The sequence below is a fragment of the Sebastes fasciatus genome, chromosome 10 (genome assembly GCF_043250625.1).
Source record: "Sebastes fasciatus isolate fSebFas1 chromosome 10, fSebFas1.pri, whole genome shotgun sequence".
NCBI classification, from domain to species: Eukaryota; Metazoa; Chordata; class Actinopteri; order Perciformes; family Sebastidae; genus Sebastes; species Sebastes fasciatus.
Window position 1 is genome coordinate 31,255,354 of NC_133804.1, and position 20,965 is coordinate 31,276,318.

The following is a 20,965-nucleotide window of genomic DNA, read 5'->3' on the forward strand; positions in this document are numbered from 1 at the left end:
TAATATTAAAAAGTAATTTTTACATGCTATTTTCTTTTTTCTCGTAAAGTTATGACTTTATTATCGATATTTTTACAACTTTTTTTCTCATAAAGTTATGACTTTATTCTCATAATATTACGACTTTTTCTCTTGTTAAGTTATGACTTTATTCTCGTAATATTACAACTTTTTTTCTCGTAATAGAAGAGAAACTTCACGTGGAAGTGCTGCCTTAATATCAGGAATTCCAACTTTTTTATATAATTTATATAATATATAATTAAGTTTCTCAGGTCCCATTTTATTGTGCTATATATGAATGCTGTATATCAATTGTATGTGTGTTTATGTGTTAACTACTCTAGGCCAGGTTATTCTTGTAAAAAGATGCATAATAAATACTTCACAATTTAACTGCTGAACATGAAGGTGTCTCATAGTTTTCATACTCATTATATAGTAAGTGCTGATTATAGGTCATATCAGCTCATCGCCCACAAAATCTACAGTGCTACTGCCCAGAAAATAATTATTTGGGGTAACCACGAGCTTCCAACACTGTAAATAAAAGACAAAAGCTTAATATGTTTAGATCATATTTTTTTTTTATTGAAAATGTACATCAATGGAATCAAACTAAAGTAAGATATTTAATTATTTGTAGTGTGGGAGAGTTTTCGACTACAAGAGGTGATGACTGATACTAGAAAAATGTATGGCATATTCTGACACCAAAATGTTACTTTACACTCAGAGTCACGTCCAAAGGTCATAAAGGTAATAAACAACAAGTCTCCACTTCAATACACAAAATATATCCTTATAAATTATACAAATGCATGAGTATCTTTTGTTTAATACTCCTATCTGGGATTCAGTTCAACTCCATCTTATACTAATATTTGGCAAAAAAGGGAGCTGAAATGATAGGACAGAGCAAATATACATTAATAATAATAAACTGCACCGTTTGAAGAAAACAGCAATGAAGTTGCAAAACTGAATTATTAAAAGGATAAAAAAAACAAGCAGGTCAAAGATCACAGCGGTAATGAAATAAAAAAGATGCATGCAAAAAAATATAGAATAGGCAAGTGAATATTAAAGCACAATGTGTAATCAAAAAAGGCCATTACATGTGACCTCCATGGTATTCAACAGGGACATGTAAACATGGGCACCATCAAATGAAGTGCTAAGTAGAAATATTGCTTTGGCTTTTGCATGAGTGTGACTCTAAATTTAAATTTAATGTTCAGAAAACTTGGAAGCAGATTTTCATTTTGAAATAAATTTAAGAAAACAACATGACTACTCATTATAACACATTACACACATAGTGCATTAAGTGCTTCTGTCCTTCATGAGTTTGTTTTTAAACCAGCAAGCTTTGATGTTTCAGTATAGCGTGTATTAAGATGAGTGCATAGTGCAGGTCTTTGCAATTTTGTTTCAAGTGAAGATCAAATAATGAGTCCTGTAAATGTGTGAATCCCAACTGACTTCTATTAGAGTCTCTTTATATACATTAAGACATGATAGCAGATTTAAACTGTGCCCGGTTCCCAACCTGCATGGGTTTAGAGCTTCACTAGGTGGTCAGAAATACCATGCGAGTCCACATAAGGCCAAATTCAACAAAAGGAGATGCAATGGGGAGAATAAAAAAGGGTTGATACAGCGAGGAAAAAACAGGAAGAGGTAAAAAGGGTGCTTAGTTCTTGCTGAAGCTGCAATCCCCTCTTCAGGTGGTCAAGACAGATTAAAAGAAGCTAAAGAGACAAAGAGAGAGAAAGCCAGCAGTTAGAGGAGGCAAAGCAGAATCACTTCTCATATCAGGTAGAAAATAGATCTAGGTTTGATTATCATCAATACAAAGTTAGGTGGTATAATCCCTTAGATCATAGTCAAACAACACATTCAAATCATGATTATTTTGATGATGCATGATGTTTAAACTGTGAATTCATTTAAGTTATAACCACATGATTGTCTTCTAGTCCATTTAAGTGAGAAAAATCGTTAATAATTATCCACATGTGACAATAAATGTGCATATAATCTACATCAAGTGAAAAAGGTGTTAGTCACAGCAAAAACAAGTGCACATATAAAATTAAGCAAAGGCAAAAAAAAGCAAGAGTTAGATTGCCGTGGGTGAGGTTAGAGCTGCAGTGAAACACAGATACACATTAATCAATATTATAGCAGAGCAGGTAATGATTAAGAAACCCTGAAGGACGGGGTCCACAAAGCCTCTGGTCACATTTGAGGTACTCAGTACCCACAAAGGCTGGTCCCTTAGCAAAGCTTGAGGGCTGAGGGCCTACTCAGTGCAGAGCCAGGGATTACTGCAAAGGAAAGTGAAACCACATAGACCAGTGAGCGCAGGATTATTAAGGAGGAGGGAACGGCTCTTTCTCTTGATGCATTTTGACCCTGGTATCATGTGGGAAGTCTTTTTATGCAGAAATGTCTCAAATGCAAGACAAGTTGTCTTTCATAAGACAATACAAGCAACCTTGAAGTGGTGAAAAAAAACAAGGAATAACTGATCAGATCATCAAAGTGACGCTTATTGGCATCAATTCTCATTCACTGGAGTTTTAACACTTTAATCTAATCTCCTAATTTACAGCAATATTTGTCATACACAATGATTATGGCCACAGTTGTAATATTTGGTGAAAAATTGGCCTTTATTTTCTTTTGAGATAATATTTCTTTTGTGTGTAACACTGATACAAAAAAACACGAGTCCCTGCAGGACAATGGACATCATGATGAAGAATGACTTTCAAATGTGCCTTCATAGGAAGTAAAAATAAAAAAGAAAGTTACAATTGCACTGACAACAATATCAATATATATATATAAAAAAACATCACATTTGTGAATAAAAAAGTGCAAATGTGAAAGCTAATACAAGTATGCACATGACACATGACAATGAATGAGGTATGGGAGAAGTGGCAAAGAGATTAGGCTCACAACTACTCATGCATCTGGCTAAAGTGAAACACCATCAGCAAAGAGACATAAATAACAAAAACGAGCCAAGTCTCCAATTCAGTTCTTATTGTGTAATGTCTATATGGTTGAGGTAATAATTAGTGGAACATTTAAAGTTATATTTCTTAAGATATTCATGAAATCAAATCCCCTTTTTGATATCATGTATGGTCTGCATTTTTTTCTTTAACAGTCGTTCAACGTATTTACATTCTGTAAATATAGTCTACATAGTTAGTGGAGGGGTCCGCCATTCCCAAGGTGGATTCATTTTGCCCTCATACATGCATGAGGTTTTAGCAGGAAAAGATGGATGCATGTAATCCAGCGTTGCTGTGTTTTATTTTGATATCAGCCTCAAGTTGTTTACTGTTCACTTTCTTACAGTATTAAGTTACTGTTACTTCTACTTTCCTACTGTTGCTGGGGTCTTGCATCGCCCTGAAGGGGTTTATTTCACAACAATGACCCTCTAGCTGTACATTATCTCGGTTATTACACAGCTACTTAATTTAGAAATCAATAATTTGACACAAAAACGGTCTGCCAGAATCCGACATCAGAACTGCGCCCATAGCAACGGTCTGTCATACATAGCAACGGTCTGCTATAAAGAAATAACAGACTGTAGAACGCAGTGATTGACCAATCAGAATCGAGTATTCAACAAAGTCGTGTAATAATGTTGCATGCAGTGTGCATTCAATTGGGTTATACTACTTCATCTTAACATTGCGTCTCGAACTTTGACCCTCTTGCTCATATATCCGCTGCACAGAGGATTGTGGGTCAGAACAGTCAGAAAAGCATGCTGGCTCGCATACTGCACATTGCAACCGGATGCAATAGGACATCCTGGTATTTTTGGCATACTGTATTTGACATACTAAATCTTTTTTTAGTATGGTAGTATGGGCATTGGAATGCACAGAATGTTTGCTTGGCCTGGCTGTAAACAGATACACCAGTAGCTCTTTTGTTGTATTTCTGACAAAGTAGTAGCTCAACGAGTGTTTGCTGTAGTATTAAACTGCACTCGCTGTTACCAGGGTAACCACTACAATCTTTAGGATTATAACTTTAAACTAATAACAAACAAGTACTAACAAGTATGTTGGTAATTGTTGTTTACAATGTCATGATAAGTAGATGTTTCAGAAACAGCTGTTAAATGGAGTTTGTAAAATTGAGAATCACTAATCTGATTGCTGTCCTTTAATCTGAAGACGGATCAACATTAACTTAATCCATCCTTGCATCAATCCTCAACCGTCTTAATTCTTTCTTCTCTGTAATCTACTGCAGATCTTTGATCAAATGTACTGTTCATACTCATGTCCCACTGTCTGATGCATGTTTCACTTTACCCTCAATACATTTCTGCCCATCACAACAGTAGTCATGTATGTTAATATTTATTAAAAAAGCTCACTCCATCATGCAATTAATCACTTCATATAAAACAAACATGGAATGCATTGTTTTGTAAATTCGTATAAAAAGACAAGCCGAATAATTGCTTATAAAAAACAAAACATATAACATACAGGCATCATTCAGCAAATAAAAAAAGGTGATGTCAAACTAATAGCAATGCCCAGCGTCTTCCAGAGAGCAGGGGGGCATGTGGAGGGATGGATTATGGGGGTTGGGTGAGGGTGGGGAAGGGGTACTGTAAAAGGATGATGGGGTGGAAACTCATTCACAGCAGGATGGCCACAAGGGAGCACTTTTTTTTCTACAGGAATCCTAAGCTGGAAATGAGAGAGAAGGGCTGTTATTGCTTTCTTTTGAGTTAAAACATCATCACGACACACACTGTTTCACATGACATCACATCAACATTAGTGACCAGATGGCATTTAGAGGAGATCGTGCTTTTCAGGCAACTCAAAAAGTGTACAGAGTGTAGGGTGCAAGTAGAGTTGTCTATTTCTTGGAGTCAGAAAAATAAATGTAGTTTTTAGAGGTTTTGTCGCGCCCCCTTTAAACAACGTCTGATTGTCTTCCTCATCAAACAGCAGCTTGTTTTCATCTATTTTAACAGTCCTGGGCTGCTTGAGGAGTTTACAGATTGCAAGACAGATGTCTTCATTCACTTCTACCCTCCCCAGCGGTTGATCTAGACAACATCTTCCTCTGTGGATTTGGCTTTTGTATCCACTCAAGAGGGAGAGGAGGCAGAGGGAGTCGTCATATGGCTGTGAGATCAACAGAACATGTCATCGCTACAAACAGAGCCGGGCCCCGAGGCTCGTTTGCTGCTCTGGTGTGGCCTGTTAGTCTCAGCTCAGCCTTGAATGGCTCTTTGTGCGATCGCAGGGCCGGGTGGGGAAAGGACTTTGGAGAGCCACAAAAAAGAGACTGTTGTGGATTTAGGGAGGCAGATGGGGCAGTACATCAAATGGGTGTGTGGGGAGCTAATAAACTGGTTGATTTATAGGCTGGCACAAGGACGGTAAACACTGCCAGCTCAAGGATATGATCGACACAGATGTTACTAATTATATACTATATTCAAATATCGGAATTACTGTGCCCATTTATCACGCTGTATCACATTTGAGTAACTTTAAAGATGAAATTAAATGCATGTTAATTAGATAATAGTTTTAACAGCTTTCAAAGGTTCATTTGATTGTGGTTAAATTCTAATGTGGAGAAGCAGAAAGGTAGTTGTGTGCACAGCCTGTTCTATATTTAGGCCGAGTGCAGGATGTCAGAGTCAATGAGGGGAAAAAAAGGAGAGTATCCGCAGAATGGATTAAACCTCCAAACACTCTGTAATGTAGAAACGTTGCCAGTAGGGCTGTCAATCGATTAAAATATTTAATCACGATTGATCGCATGATTGTGCATAGTTAATCGCAAATTAATCACATTTTTTTAACTTTTCAAAATGTACCTTAAAAGGGAGATTTGTCAAGTATTTAATAACATGGGAGTGGACAAATATGTTTGCTTTATGCAAATATATGTATATATTTATTATTGGAAATCAATTAACACAAATATTGTCCAGAAACCCTCACAGGTACTGCATTTAGCATAAAAAAATATGCTCAAATCATAACATGGCAAACTGCAGCCCAACAGGCAACAACAGCTGTCAGTGTGCTGACTTGACTATGACTTGCCCCAAATTGCATGTGATTATTCTAATAATAATTCTAATTTAGGTAATGATTTATTTCTAACTTGTATTTTCCAGTAATTCTTTATTCATGTACATGTCATGAGTTAAAAGTTTGATACCTCATTTATATTTTTAGATCGTCGTGGTGTCTTACCAGAAAAGATGCCCCATGCAGCATGCAGCAAGTGTGGGAGGAGTTAACTGGAAAACATTACGGATGCAACATAGGTGACACATGCACTCACAGGACAGATTCACATCTACACAACAAGCAGTGATCAAGAACTGTGTCGTCTGGGAACTGAAGAAAACGTTGACAGATAAACATAAATATTATCCGTGTTAACACTCTATAGTCGGTTTTGATCAGTGACCCACAGACAAAGCTAAAGTTGCACAGCGGCCCCCTTTTTTGGAAGAGAAACTTTCCAGGCAGAGCTCATAAAGAGAAGAAGTGGCTGTGAAGGAAATAAATTAACAGGGAAGAAAAATAAAGCAACAAGAACCTTCTCAGTGCAAGTGTCTTCTTCCTTTTTCTAACAGGCATGGCGTCACATCAGCTTCAACACAAAACCAGGAGTTGATTACCAACATGAAGGGACCAACAATGTCAACAGCACACTACAACTGGACGTGAGCATATCTGGCTTCAAACACTGCCTCTAAACAGTCTCATGATTTAATGAAACTATTGATATAAACTGTTGGAAAGAACAACAGAATTCATGTCGATATACCAGGAAAAACAAATATGGAAAATTGAGTTCGTATTAAAAACCAAAGGAGTGGCCACTGTGAGGAAAACTGTCAAATAGTTTCCACTGAAACAATTACGCACTGGAAATAAATGTACTTCATTTATCAGCTCCCTTTCAAGTTAATGGAACTGTCCAGTAATTGTTAACAGAGTGGTAATAAAGTTATTTACACAAATCTGTTCAGAGTATTTTTATTTCATGACGATGATTTATGAGGGTTGGCAACTATTCAACTATTTAAAGACGAGGGCAGCGAGGCATTGTCGCCAGTCACTCCCCCTCTCTGCTCCTCATAATTTTCCACATTGGTGATAAATTATGAATTCTCGTCAGCTCTCTTAGCATGGCATTTAGTGCTAAACATATTCTCTGTTATTATATGGAGGGTAAAGTGGAGCATTCATCTGCCTCTTAGAAGATCAGAGTGAGAGTCTAGGAGAAGGTTAGAGCCTTTAAATACTCCACGCATTAAATTATACAAATATCAGGAGGATTATTAATGAGTGGTGACAGAGAAACTGCTAAGCGCTTGAAGATATTAGTCGGACAGACGGAAATTAAGTTCTGTCCACAGCACATGAGCACAAAGTGGAAAGAAAGTTTGCATTTTTGTCAGGATATAGCTTCCTATTTTAGACTATTGCACAACAACCACAAATAACTTCTCACATATATATCATGTACTGATTTGGCAAATGATGAACATCCTGAAATGTCAATGTAAAAAATATGTGGCTGTGGTCCTCTCAGTTTCATAGTATCCAGACTTTTCCAATCCTTATACAACCGGAAGTGGTCTCCTGCACCTAAGATGTAAGGACAGACGTGAAGGAAGGCACAGGAGGAACAGAACAATACTTACTTTTTCCTCTCTTTGTCCCTCTTGAGTGTGGTGGAGCCCCCTGCCTGCTGGGCTTGGTTCTGCAAGAGCTCTGCAGCAGTCTTTTTCTGTTTGAACATGTTGAGCTCGTCGTCCAGGGACTTCCTCTTGTCCTCCAGTTTCTTCTTCTCGTCCTGGTGGAGCTTCTTCAGACGGTCAAACTTCTCGTGCAGCTATTTGGTGGCGACAAAAGAAACGATGCTTTGTGTTATTTAAGAGGAGGGCAGAAACTTCCTTAACCCTTTGAACTCCGTAGAAATGGTCCACCAGTGCCTACATTGGTATTTGTGCTTATTTATGATGTAATTTCTTGGAGTATCGTCCAATGCTTCAAATCCTTATATTCTGTACAACCTAAGCTAAATGGTAAAGTGAGTCAATAAACCATAATAATTGATACGAGTATTTACATTGTGTCATAAACATCTGACATGTTTTTTCATAAAACGATACTAAATAAACACACAAAATGTTGATAAAAAATTAATTATTTCTTAACACTCAAGTTATTTGAACTATGCATATTTTTTTAGTTTTTGAAATAAGCACAATTTTTATGAGCAGATTGAGTGCAAAGGCATAACATAATGACATTATCACGAGCGTACAACGTGATGAGAACACATGTGAAACAGCATCATGCAAACAACGATCCTCCTCCAGTGATGCACATGATATTTCAGGGTGGTGTAGGATCCAGGTTTAATCACGGTACCTCTTTCTCTGCTTCTTTGAGCTCGGCCTCCTTCTCTTTGACTCTCTGGACAAACATTTGCCTCATTTCTTCTTCTTTCTTCTGCAGCTCGCCCATGAACTCGTTCCTCTTAGCTTCATAAGTCTCCTGAAGACTGGCACCGGAAAAAGGAGAAAGGGAATAAAAATGAATACCAGAAACATTACACTGTACAACACACTAGATGCAGACAGAAACTGGTTTCATTGATGAATGAATGTAGAAAAATGCTATATGAAATAGAGAGAGGTGTAGATACAATAGATGGAGAGCAAGAAGATAAAAGAAGATCACAAGTGCAGCTGTATGAGAGCAGTCTCCAGTCTACTACCTGAAGGGCTTGCTGTCAGGGTCTGTGTCTTTGAAGCCCATCTCCTCCAGTTTACAGCGACGGTAGAGCTCATAATGACGCGTGTGCGTCTGCTCTCGCAGGTCCTCCATGTTCACTCTGATCAGCATTTCCCGCAGCTTGACGAAGTCACAGTGATTCTCATTTTCCACTGTGAGAGACACACATCGTAGTGACACATGAGTGTTTTACTCAACACATCAGATGGCATCCTGTTCATTATGGATTATGTTATTTGCAACACGTGTGCGCTTAACATCTACATTAACTTACAGCAAATAATCTACTGTATTATAACCTGAGAGTATTTCACAGACCCAGTCAGAACAGAATAGTGTTCATGCCCTGTGGCTTGTCTATTGATTTTGTTACTGGACTGAGCACCACACTCCCGCAGACCTTGTGACATCATGTGAGCTAACATGCACGCACACAGTCCATCTGTGGTAAACAGACCCAATGTCAGATAAAGCCTCCGGACAGAAATATTATGCAGTTTTTCATTGTTTTGGCTGCAATTCAACATATTGCATTTCAAATGAAACAATGACTGTGAGGTTAAAGTGCTGACTTTCAGCTTTAGGGCTGTTTAAAGGTGTTCATATCCATATTGGGTAAACAGTGTAGAAATCGAAACCCTATTTACCGTCAGGGAGGTTGTATATAGAGCTACAATTTCTACACAGATCATTGGATGTGAATGTCTAAACTAAATATCTTTGGGATTTGGACTGTTGGCAAAACAGGACATCTGAAGATGTCACCTTGATGAACATTTTCACTACTTTGTGGACCTTTATAGACCGAGCGATTAATCAAGAAAATAAGCTGCAGATTAATCGATTATGGAAATAATTGGCAATTTCAGCCCTATAAAAAACAAGCTAAAACTATCCACATCATTATGGATTGCACTGCATTAAAACTATGTGCTGGACAGACCTCGTCCTGGCAAAACACACACACGGTAGACACACACACACTTGACAATAACCCCATACATTTTAAGGCTGTACAGTATGAGGCTGAAAAAGTATCAAACAGCTTAAGAGCAGATCAGTGTAACATTTCAGATCTACTAGCTATCTCTAGGCAATTCATTACAGCCACTCTTATGGATTGATAAAGTGAGTCAATAATAATAAATCAATTGAAACATCGTCAGTGACTTTCTAAATCTGTAGGAGCTAATAGCAGCTCTAAAACACGGTGTAATGGCAGAGAGAGTGCTGCAGCTAAATGAGGTTATATAACAGGTTATCAACTAGTTTGCAGCAGCTGTAGGAGCCGAGGAGGAACATGAGGGGAGGGAGTAGCTGCAGCAGCTCTGACCAGAGGGAGCATGCTCTCATTTCCTGTGCAGGATGTGACCTAAGCTTACCCTGCACCGTCCCCCAGGGGTACTGCCGGGCCTTCACCATCTTGTTCCCAATCTTCACCTCCTCTGTGCTCCCTACCACGGCAAACGGCAAATGGCTCTGTGGAGTAGAGGGAAAGGCAACGTTGGTATACCGCGAAACACAACTCAAATTCACTCAACAAACCACCATCAAAATTGCACATATACATGCTGCAGCTCTACTAACATTTCATTACTCAAAATTACTGCAACTATCACATTCATACATGCTAAGGACACATTCCTACACAGTGTTAACATTACTAAGAAAAGAGAGAAAAATGTGTTGTATTTATTATGTAACCTGACCATTCAGAGCCAATCTTCACAGACACCAAGAAACAGCTCTGACAGGAAGATGTATGACATTTTATCAGAACAGAGTGGTTAGACTGTACGACAACAGCCAAGAGGCAACAATCTAACACAATCAGTTAAGGAGAGTTAAGGCATTTCCCCAGATCAGACCTCATAAGCAGCTAAGCTAGCCTTTGGCTCATCTGTCAGTGAACAGAGGCCCTTTCCCACACCGCAGGCTTCCTGCAGAGAGAGCTGGCCGATTGTGCTGCTCGGAACACACTCCTCCATGCACGGGGCGGCTTCCTGACTGCCTGAGCAGACACAGACGATGCCTGTCCTGATTCTGCATCACATGTTGTTTATGCCGGTAACGGAATTTATGTTAAAACTTACAAACAAGAAACGTGTTACGTTTGTATTTCCTTAAGAATAAAAGGAAGACTCAACATTACTTCCCACGTTATGTCTAATATGAACTCAGTAACATATTATGTGTAAAAGCATGTGATGTAGATAGAAAGACAGTCGTCAGCCTTACGTTCATGGTGGAGTTGATCTCTGCCACGGACTCGTCGTCAGTGGGGAACTGGTAGATCTGCACTCCGTTGCTGACCAGCTCACTGGTGATTTTGATTTTGAACTTGGCCAGCTCGCTCTTGGAGATGGCGTCCGACTTGGCAACGATTGGGATAATGTTGACCTGCCATTGAGAAATGAGGAGATATTTAATGTAGGTGGACACAATGACAAGGTGAGACAATGCAGGGACAGATTCTAATATTTTAAAGCACTGGCCCCACAGGCCACCGAGCGAGCCCCTATATTTGGTGACCAAAGAAGTAAATTTTTTGGTGGCTCAAATCTACACCTCAGCCTGGGTCGAAGTTGTCGCTAACTTCCGGGCTAACCCCCTTCACTTTAATCAGCAGATGGCAAGCAAAATAGCACACTTGCTAATGTTATGCACACAACGTATGCACGGAGTTATTCCTTAAAGGAGTTTGCTACTTGTATTACACATTTAAGTTTAAAAAAACATATTAAAAATACATTTACATTTTTTTCCTGATGCTTAGGCCAGGTGATAACCCTGGGGATGTTTGTGGAACTGTAATGTTGCTTTGGCAAAGGCTCAAAATATGAGGATGTTTTTTTATTTTATATAACCTTTATTTAGACAGGTAATCTCATTGAGACACGGCGTCTCATTCTCAAGAGAGACCTGATAAAACTTGGTGGTCACGGGGGTCCACCTATAGCGGTTATTTGGTGGCCACAGAGTAACCTTTTGTGGCCAAGGGCCATGGTTAATGTCGAACCCTGCAAACGCTTTCAGATATGCAACTAAATACTAGATGTGTGTCAGTGGCAACTTTTTCTCATCACCATCTGCATAGTCCAAATTTAGAAAAGACCTGATGTATTTTTAAAAAAAGACTCAATGCTTAAAAACACCGCACATCCAATAATTCTGCTCTTTAAGAAGTAGGATCTCCCACTGAACAACATTCAGGTTTAGCAACAGAATAAAATACATCTATATCTATCTATCTATCTTTCTATCTATATCCATTTCTTTTATGCCCTTCCAATCATCGCTTACCCAGGATTGTACAATTTCAAAAAGAAAAGGGTACTGAATAACCTGTGCTCTCTTCATCATCTAAACACATCACAGTACCTCTCTCTAGCTCCAGGCCTTTTTTATATCACAAACAATTACACATTCTTAAGCACAGAGATAAAAATAGTAAAGGGAGCAGCAGGCTTCCATCTCCTGCTCCAGATCACTTAAAAGCTCTCCAAACATGGTGTTAATAGTCAGACACAAATGATTTCAACGACATTTATGCTAACCATGTTATCCAAACAGAAAAAGAAATCCAGAGGGATATGGAGGAGGGAAAAAACAGGCAGGGTCATTCTTATTAATGCACTTACAACTGGCTGATGAAAAATGAGACTTTCCCTCCCACACAACTATTTTCTACAAGCTCTGTCGCCTACACAATCCCAAATTATTTGCTCTCCAACTGGGGGCCCCTTTAAACTAACAACAAGTGACACTCAGGGTCATGCGAACACTTTACTTCACCACTGAGACTGCTGAAGTGTCCATGAGCAAGACGTTGAATCCTCAGCAGAGTATTGTTTGTACGCCCCCCCCTAGGTGAATGCGTAAACAGAGGAGGCTCTGCTCTGGATCACGCTGTTGTGAGCACTTGCCAGAGGGCACAGCTGCTCTGGCAAACACTGAGCCGACTCTTTGTACAAAAGCCAGGAGGTCCATGCAAATAAGCTACTGTGGAAAGGCCCTCGCAAAAAAACGAGGCTGCAGTCACTGAGCTGACTGCATTTCACAGCTGACCTACACCGACGCACTAACAGGACCACAGCCAATTTGCATGAAGGCAGATGGCCTAGAAAAGGTCTATGACCCAGGACTAGAGTAGACGGATCAAATGCTGCAAACAGTGCAGTGCCAAGGGATTTACCTACCGTATATCTGTGACGTGCTACAGTAAGTCTATTCATGTTCGTAGGCATTGCAACAGTTATTCTTTAACATCATTCTGCTGCAATACAGACACCACGCATGGCTATTCAATTTGTGAATCTTCACAATTGCAAATAAACAGTATGATGCTTTTACATTAAAAGAACAGTGTGCAACATTTCAGAAGATCTATTGGCAGAAATGGGATATAATATTCATAACTATGTTTTCATTAGTGTATTATCACCTAAAACTAAATCCTTCATATCTACATAGGGAGCAGGTCCTCTTCACATAGTCCAAGTTTATACAGTAACCCAGAACGGACAAACCAATCACTGGCTCTAGTGAACCTTTCGAGTTTTTACGTTACCTGAAGGCCACCGTAGTTCTCTGACACGCTTGTGAAACTGTGGTAACGTGAGCCGCAGAGTGCAAAAACGTGGAACTGCCAGCCGCCGTCTGTGTTATTATGGTAAGGATAGCCTGTGAGCGAGGCGAACGGCATTACCCCAGTTTTGCACTCGGCGGCTAACGTTACGACGGAGGAGTGAGCGGAGGGGTACTCAGTTGGTTACAACGACACCACTAGATGCAGCCAATCCTACACACTGTCCCTTTAAATGAGTCAGTATTAAACCCCAACACGTACTGGAATTGATCTGGAACTGATGGAAAACACCCAGGATTGAAAGTGGGTCTCTGAATAAATTATCCCCCAGCTTAAAAAAAAATAACAAAAACAATTTCTACTCGAAACTTTTGAGACACAAAAATGGCCTCTGGCTGTTTAAAATACTTTGATGAAGTGAAGTGAAGCTCACCTTGCTATCAAGTTTCTTCATGGTCACCAAATCCAGGGATTTGAGCGAGTGCCCCGTGGGAGCGATGAAGTACAGGCATGCGTGGATGCGGGTATCGTGGTAGCTGTGTAGCGTGCGCTTGATTTTCAGCTCCTCTTGTAGATATGCTTCAAACTGGCAATCAATGAACTCCACGATCGACTTGTAGCTGTCACAAAAAGGAGAAACAGGGAAGTAATTTCAGCATATCTTTTTCTTTGAATACACTGCTTTATTAGCACCTGTCCTGTTACTAAACAATACATTATGTTTCACCCATACAGTATATCAAAAGGTGAACACTGATTGGAAATAGACATACTATCCCCTTTCAAAGGCTCCTCCGAATGTGGCCAGATTTGGAGAACAAAGACGGAGTATGTTGTGGGGCCCTTATACCCGCATACCATTGTTCGTTTAAATTGTTTAATGAAGCATTTAGGCGACCCTCGTCAACTCCTAAAGTTGGGAAATATTATGTGACCACTGTTTTTACGAGGCATTTGTGTTCAGTTGGTCATCAGTCACCAGTAAAAAATATCACTGAAACTAAACTTTAGTAGGCTGGGATAAATACTGTATGTGTATATATATATATACACATATATATGTGTGTGTGTACACACACACACACACACACTGTATATATATGTAATTATTAAACAGAGCAAACAAATGTTCTACAGAAAATGGAAAATAAAGATGTTGGACCCCATGCATTGGGAACTACAGGAAGCTTCACCCTTCCCAGACACAAACACAGAAACACACAGCTTGTGTACATATGGAGGATATTCTGCCAGAGGGAGTTCACATGACTATTAGTATGTGCTTGTGTAAAATACAGTAAGTCCATGTTATTTCCTGTGAGATCGGCAACTTGATACTGAACAAAGTGTGAAACTTGGGAACAAGCGCAGCCTTCCCATTACAGAGAGCTTACAGAGCTGGAGCTCACATGATATCTCGCCCTAATCTGACCTCAGGAGCACAGTTAGCAATTATGTTGTGGATGGGAAGCTTTATAACAATAATTTATGTTTGATAAAATACTTCCAGACAGTGGTCTACAGCGGCTAAAAATCTTGTTTAACACCAGAAAAAGAAGGAAAGAAAGCATCTAGATCGGATTTCTGTTTGTAAAAGTTGATACTATGAACCTCCCTGAGATGGAGACTTGATTCCACATCCTACGGGTACGGTTTCACTCAGGATCAGGACTGAATGAAACCTGATCTCCCAAAAGGCTCAGAGCTCTCACAGAGTCATTGTATGTCAGGAATGTTGTGTGCACAATCAAGTGTGGATTTCTGCTATTGCGCACAAAGATAAAGCACGTCAGTAAAACAAGAACTGCATGACAGAAACCCGTTTTCTGAGATCAGAGCTTTCCCTCTCTCAAAGACGTGACAGTTGTCCAGACTGCTTTACCTGTCTTCTTTGTTGATCTGGTCTCCGAAGCCCACGGTGTTGACGACAGTGAGTTTGAGGCGCACGTTGCTCTCCTGGAGCTCATAGGTGTTGGACTTGAGCGTGACTCCCGGCTGGTTGTGCTGGGTGGGCTCGCCCTCAAACTTGGTGTTGAACAACGTGTCCATGAGGGTGGATTTCCCCAGACCCGTCTCACCTGGAGAACACGGAGAAAATTTATCAGGTTACTGGGACCTATAAACCTTGATCTTAGTTTCTGCCACACTTAACTGTCATCTTCACCTCCGCTTACATGGCAATGTCTGTCATTTCACCCTGTATACTTCCCAACCAGCAGAAAGTCGATCATACTGACCCTTTTTATTTTGTCAGCTTCTTATAAACACACTTTTATTGACCACCTATTAAATGGTAGCCTAAAAAAGGTGTCTCATAAAGTGAGAGTAGATTAAATGTGACATTTTGAAGATGCTCCAAACAAAATATTTCATTTAAATGCTTACAGTCACAATAGTAGCAGAAGTAGCTGCTTATTTACTGATGCATTCTGACATCCATTTACTGTTGGAGGCTGTCAGATGACTCGGAGAGCTTCCTCTGTAAGAAATGCTATTTTTATTCATCACAGCCTGACCTACAGTCTGTACAGCATGTTAGCCCATTTCTGTTCCCTCCGAATTCAAAGTAACTGATGCATCAAGGGTCCTTTTGCCAATTTGGCATCTTGTTTGAAGAAACTGAGGGACAAACTGGAAAGAGTTGCAATCAAAACCCCTGAAATGATAAATGAAATGATAAATAACATGATAAAAACCCTGTGCAGAAATGTCAGTCATCTTTTAGCTCAGTGGAACCAATCATCTCCACATTTTTGATTCCCTCTTTGGAAATTTAGACCACAACCAAAATATAGAAAAACAAAGATCACATGTCTTGGCCTCAAGTAATGCTTGTACTACTGTGAAATGCTGCACTAGTGAGTCACACAACAGCATTTACAGTTTGCAGCAAACGATGTGGTTAGCACCATCTTTGCTTGAATGGATTTTAATGTATGTTAAGAGAGTTTAGAAGTTCTGGTTGTAATGGCACCAATATAATGTAATGAAGACATTAGTTTTTTGTTTAAATTATGAAAAACGCATTGTTGTTGGACTTTTGAATTCTGATTTATCTTTTACCTTTTTGTACCTGGGAAATGTTTCTAAAGGTCTCAGTACAAGCAACACATACCTTTTGAAGATTATTATGGTTGCTAGTAAGAAAACTATTACAAAATGGATTTTATGTGCCCCTGAAACAACAGGATTCCAAATAGCAAAACTTGTTTTGACTGTGTGTGGCAGGCTGTAATGCAATGTGGCCAAAACCTGAAACATCCAAAGCCAGCTCACTGACACAAGTGGAGTGGAAAAATATTAGAAACTCCTCTCAGTATAATGCAATGCAATGAAACAGCACAACAAACTATAGCCTTCAAAATGACCATAAAGTTGAATCAACGCCTATCTAAAACAGATTAAACACAAACTGAACTTCATATCCTCCATAAAGCTTGGGTTTATTGCAGGACTGTTGTATTGGAATTCATTAGTTGCAGCTGGGTGCACCTAATAAAATGGCTGAGTGTATGTGAGTGAATAATCCTAGCACTTAATGAAGCTGAAGGGATGTACAGGCAAACATATCTCACAAATCCTGCGAAATGCTTGTATTCTGTTTGTTTTTAACAGTCACAATGATGAATGTCATACTAAAATAACTACCTGGAGACAATTCTGAATTTCCTATCTGAACCCAGAGCATCTCACTCATCATGGTAACCAATGCTGACTGGCCCAAAGGAAACTAAGCGGGTCAAATACTGAGCAATGTGCTTTGCATCTTATGGAAAAGCCTGACTTTCATTGAAGCAAATAAGTCATCTTTTAGCCTAGGGAGAGCAAGAGAGAGAGAGAGAGAGAGAGAGAGAGAGAGAGAGAGTAAAAGCATTTTCATGCATGACATACTCACCAACACAGAGGATGTTAAAGCAGAATCCGTGATTGACAGATTTGTTGACCAGCTGGTCAGGCATGCTGTCAAAGCCGACATGGCCTGCCAGAGGGACAGCACGAGCACCTTCACCCTGAAATCAACATAAAACATCTGATAAATATCAATCACTGAGGAACTATCTTATGCACCGATATACCTTGTTAAGACTACGCTCTCAAGCCTATAAGCATGCACAGGTTTCTCTCTAACACTCTATAATTAACATCTAAATCTTAGGGCTCGGCAATATATCAATATTATATCAATATTGTGATATGAGAATAGATAATGTTTTAGATTTGATATCGTAATATGGCCTAAGTGTTACCTTACCAAATTGTTCTAGCAGTTATATTATTTGTCTTCACCCAGTTTGTCATTATATCCACATTACTGATGATTATTTATCAAAAATCTCATTTTGTAAATATTTTGTGAAAGCACCAATAGTCAACCCTACAATATTTGGTCAAAAATGTTGTGATATTTGATTTTCTCCACATCGCCCAGCCCTACTTCATCTCAATGATTGTTATTCTGTGGAGAAATAACAATATGTTTCCACTCAACACTCAAATTAACACACTTGCCACCATATTTGATCATGTTAGTCTTTGAGACTGACTTCAGGTGCAATGTTGCTCACTTCCTGTTTCCTGCGCTGAAACTTTCTACCCGCAGACGAGACAGTTACAAACCACAATGTACATATATGGAAAGGTATCAGTGTTCATGTCAAGATAATTGCAAAAACAACAGAGCTTTGACAATAAATATATAATGTAAAAGCTGACTGTTTTCAAATACAAAAATGACAAAATTAAGAGCCAAAGAGTCCATTTAATATAGAGTTTCTGTGGTGTAACTTTGACTTGAACCCTATATTTGGCCGGCTGCACTTCCCTTCCTCTCTACTTTTACACTGTTTGTACACAGTCTATCTCTGGACCAGAGTGACACAAAACACCAAAGTGTAAAAGCACTGTTGTTGCATGTGTGTGTGGGCGTGTGGCTGCTGGCGAGTATCTCCATCTCTGCAGTTCTCATTTCTGCAGCCCACGTCTACATTATGAGGTGCAGGAAAGCAAAGAATTTAGATTATATGGCAAAAGTGAGAGCTCTCCACCAGCAAAAAACCTCAGCCAACCAGCCATTATGTGGCTTAACATAACACTGTGTTGCTTAACTTGCTTTCCAATGTGGCTTTGAGGGGGAAAACATTCCGTTTGAGGGTCAATTTAAAATAACTGGTCAAGCTGATGGTGCTGGGACAGTTGTGGAGTATTTGGATAGTTGAAATTGGGTTTAAACAGCTGAGGGAGTATTTAGAAAACTGGGGGGTAATGTGACTGAACAAACAGCCTTTCCTCTTCAGCTGCAAGTGCAACATTCCTGAAATCATTCCTGCTTTTCAAGACACTCACAGCCAAGTTACACACAGCGGGTTTTCATTCATTGAGCCGCAAAGGGATATCAAACTGCAAAAATGCTTGATGTAGCTTACCATGCATCCTTAAGGTTCATCACAAATTGTAAAGCTCTGACTCACCACAGTGAGTTGTACTCTCGGGTGGGATGGCCTGCACTGGCAACCCATAGGCTCTCCCATTGGTACATCCTTATATATAAGGTGATTCTGGGTCTGCTCTCGCAATACTTAAGTGTTTTTATTACGCAAAAAAATTGACAGTATTCACTGCATTCACAGGATCTCTTTGTGCTCTCTGTCCCAAAAGCTCAGACAAAAATTGGGGAAAGGGCTTTTGCATATTCTGCACCCTCAGCCTGTAATTTGCTCCAAAATGACCTAAAAATCAAGGAGCTGGTATCATTAAATATTTTTAAATCTAAAATGAAGGCTTTAGAAGCAGACTCTATGGCATGCCAATGTTTTAAGCCCCCTTGTTGTACCGCTGACTCCCAGAAAAGTTCCTTTTTGTCCCCCCATTTGTCTTTAGATAGTTCTCTTTTAATGCAAATTTTAGTGCTTTTAGTGTTTGTGAACTTTATTTTATCTTATTTGTGTCTGTGTGTCTGTAACTTTGTGTTCTTGCTGCTGACCGTCTTGGCCAGGTCTCCCTTGGAAAAGAGGTTCTTAATCTCAATGGGACTAACCTGGTTAAATAAAAAAAATTTAAAAACTTTCTATTCTTAGCACTCTCTCTGGGTGTAGTGGCTTCCTTTCCAACCTCAAACAAAAAAACAGGCAAACTTAACAAAAGCTTTTCAAAATTGCAGGGCATACATATATACATTTATATATATAGTCCATCTTGTTGCTAAATAATAATTAATGTGCTGCTAAAGACATGTAAATCCAGAGGACTGATGGTCATTTTGTCATGGGCAATGTATGAATAATTGTGATGTGTTTTGTTTTTTGTCTGATGGGTCTTTACTTGTCTGTCTGTCTATGGTATCAGTATGTCTATTGGATGTGTACTTTTTCTCAAACTGAGCTGCCTATGGATGCAAAATGAATTTCAGTGCAAACATACAATAAAGTTGTATCATATATATTCTAGCCTACAACTAGAGTCTCTTTTGTCCATGTTGTCTATGAACCATCAAGACAACGCCCGACTGAAAGTTAACGGGATTTACATGAAACAACATAACGGAAATGAGCACCGGAGCTGTGCTGAAATGGGGGCGTTGAGAATGAATGGCCTACCGACGGCTCTATAATAGATTATCGGTTTACCGTACAGAGTCTCTACTACACAGTGTACTACAGAGGCTACTACTACACATGTTTTAAAACATTTTATCCCACAATGCACCATGTCGTTGTTTAGCAACGTTACATTGAATTTTTGAATACAACCGTTAACCGTTGCTAGCTAACCTAAATATATCCCACCTTACACACTCTTTACGTAACGCTAACGTTATATTATTTGACATTAATGAGGATGGTAAAACACGTTATTAATAGGTATGTGTTGATAGTGATTAAAATAGGCTACTCACCGCTTGCCTTGCTATCTCAGTCGACGCCATGGTGCTATCTGTTAGCTGGAGGATGAAACCTCTGCTGCTCTCTCTGGTTAGCAACGAGAAGTTGCAGCCGTTAGAGTTACGCTGAAAGATGGCCTAGTGGGGAATGTACCACTATTCAACAGGCTATTTTACAATTGTACGATGTTGTAATAACTGTGCTCGCATTGAACGTCGTTTAGTTAAGACAATTATAAACGCCACATACATGTATTGAAAAAAAACTTAAAGATAATTTTGTTTAAAAATGAGCGCTACCCACTGAGCTCCCCCCCACATGATGCCTTAATGGTATCGTCCAGTGCGAATGGAAGTGAACTAGTGTGAACCACAGAGTCAGTGAAACGGAAATAGAGTATAAAACATAAGATAAGATAAGATAAGATAAGATATGCCTTTATTAGTCTTGCAGTTGGGAAATTTGCAGTGTAAATTTTGCAGCAAAGAGGATAGTGCAAAAAACAAGATGCATCAGCTAACACAGTAAAAAAAAGAGCTAAACAAAGTGTAACAAAATATGAACCATTTAAATAAAAGGAAGTATAACAATAGGAGCAGTATATACAGTATTGACAATAAACAGACTATTAACAAAAATGCACAAGTGGA

General features: G+C 39.2%; 2 protein-coding genes across 7 annotated transcripts in view; one reads left to right on the forward strand and one right to left on the reverse strand.

The window, feature by feature from the left end:
- pttg1 (PTTG1 regulator of sister chromatid separation, securin) overlaps positions 1–20,965 on the forward strand; it is a 324,950-nt gene that overhangs the window by 297,951 nt on the left and 6,034 nt on the right. The gene's annotated exons all lie outside the window — the stretch shown is intronic.
- Positions 570–20,661, reverse strand: septin6 (septin 6). 6 transcript variants are annotated; one of them, XM_074649364.1, is made up of 11 exons: positions 20,330–20,486; positions 17,333–17,447; positions 15,320–15,515; positions 13,871–14,057; positions 11,088–11,249; positions 10,232–10,328; positions 8,833–9,001; positions 8,484–8,616; positions 7,751–7,941; positions 6,285–6,331; positions 570–1,754 (listed from the first exon to the last, which is right to left on the reverse strand). In XM_074649364.1, the coding sequence occupies exons 1-10, from the start codon at positions 20,357–20,359 to the stop codon at positions 6,328–6,330; spliced, it is 1,284 nt and encodes a 427-aa protein (XP_074505465.1). In that variant the 5' UTR covers positions 20,360–20,486; the 3' UTR covers positions 570–1,754; positions 6,285–6,327. The 6 variants fall into 6 exon arrangements, 5 of the variants coding, with proteins under 5 accessions (XP_074505465.1, XP_074505462.1, XP_074505460.1 ...); XR_012595662.1 differs by lacking the exons at positions 570–1,754; positions 6,285–6,331 and adding exons at positions 2,661–4,748; positions 6,637–6,690; XM_074649362.1 differs by lacking the exon at positions 570–1,754 and adding an exon at positions 2,661–4,748 and having other exon boundaries at positions 20,330–20,661.

Excerpts from the sequence above, each read along its gene's own strand:
- septin6 (XM_074649359.1), bottom strand. The coding sequence starts at position 20,359 with ATGGCGTCGACTGAGATAGCAAGGCAAGCG. Across the intron at positions 14,058-15,319 it reads CAGATCAACAAAGAAGACAG|CTACAAGTCGATCGTGGAGT; the intron begins GTAAAGCAGTCT and ends TTTTTGTGACAG. Across the intron at positions 8,617-8,832 it reads CCTGACAGCAAGCCCTTCAG|TCTTCAGGAGACTTATGAAG; the intron begins GTAGTAGACTGG and ends TTCCGGTGCCAG.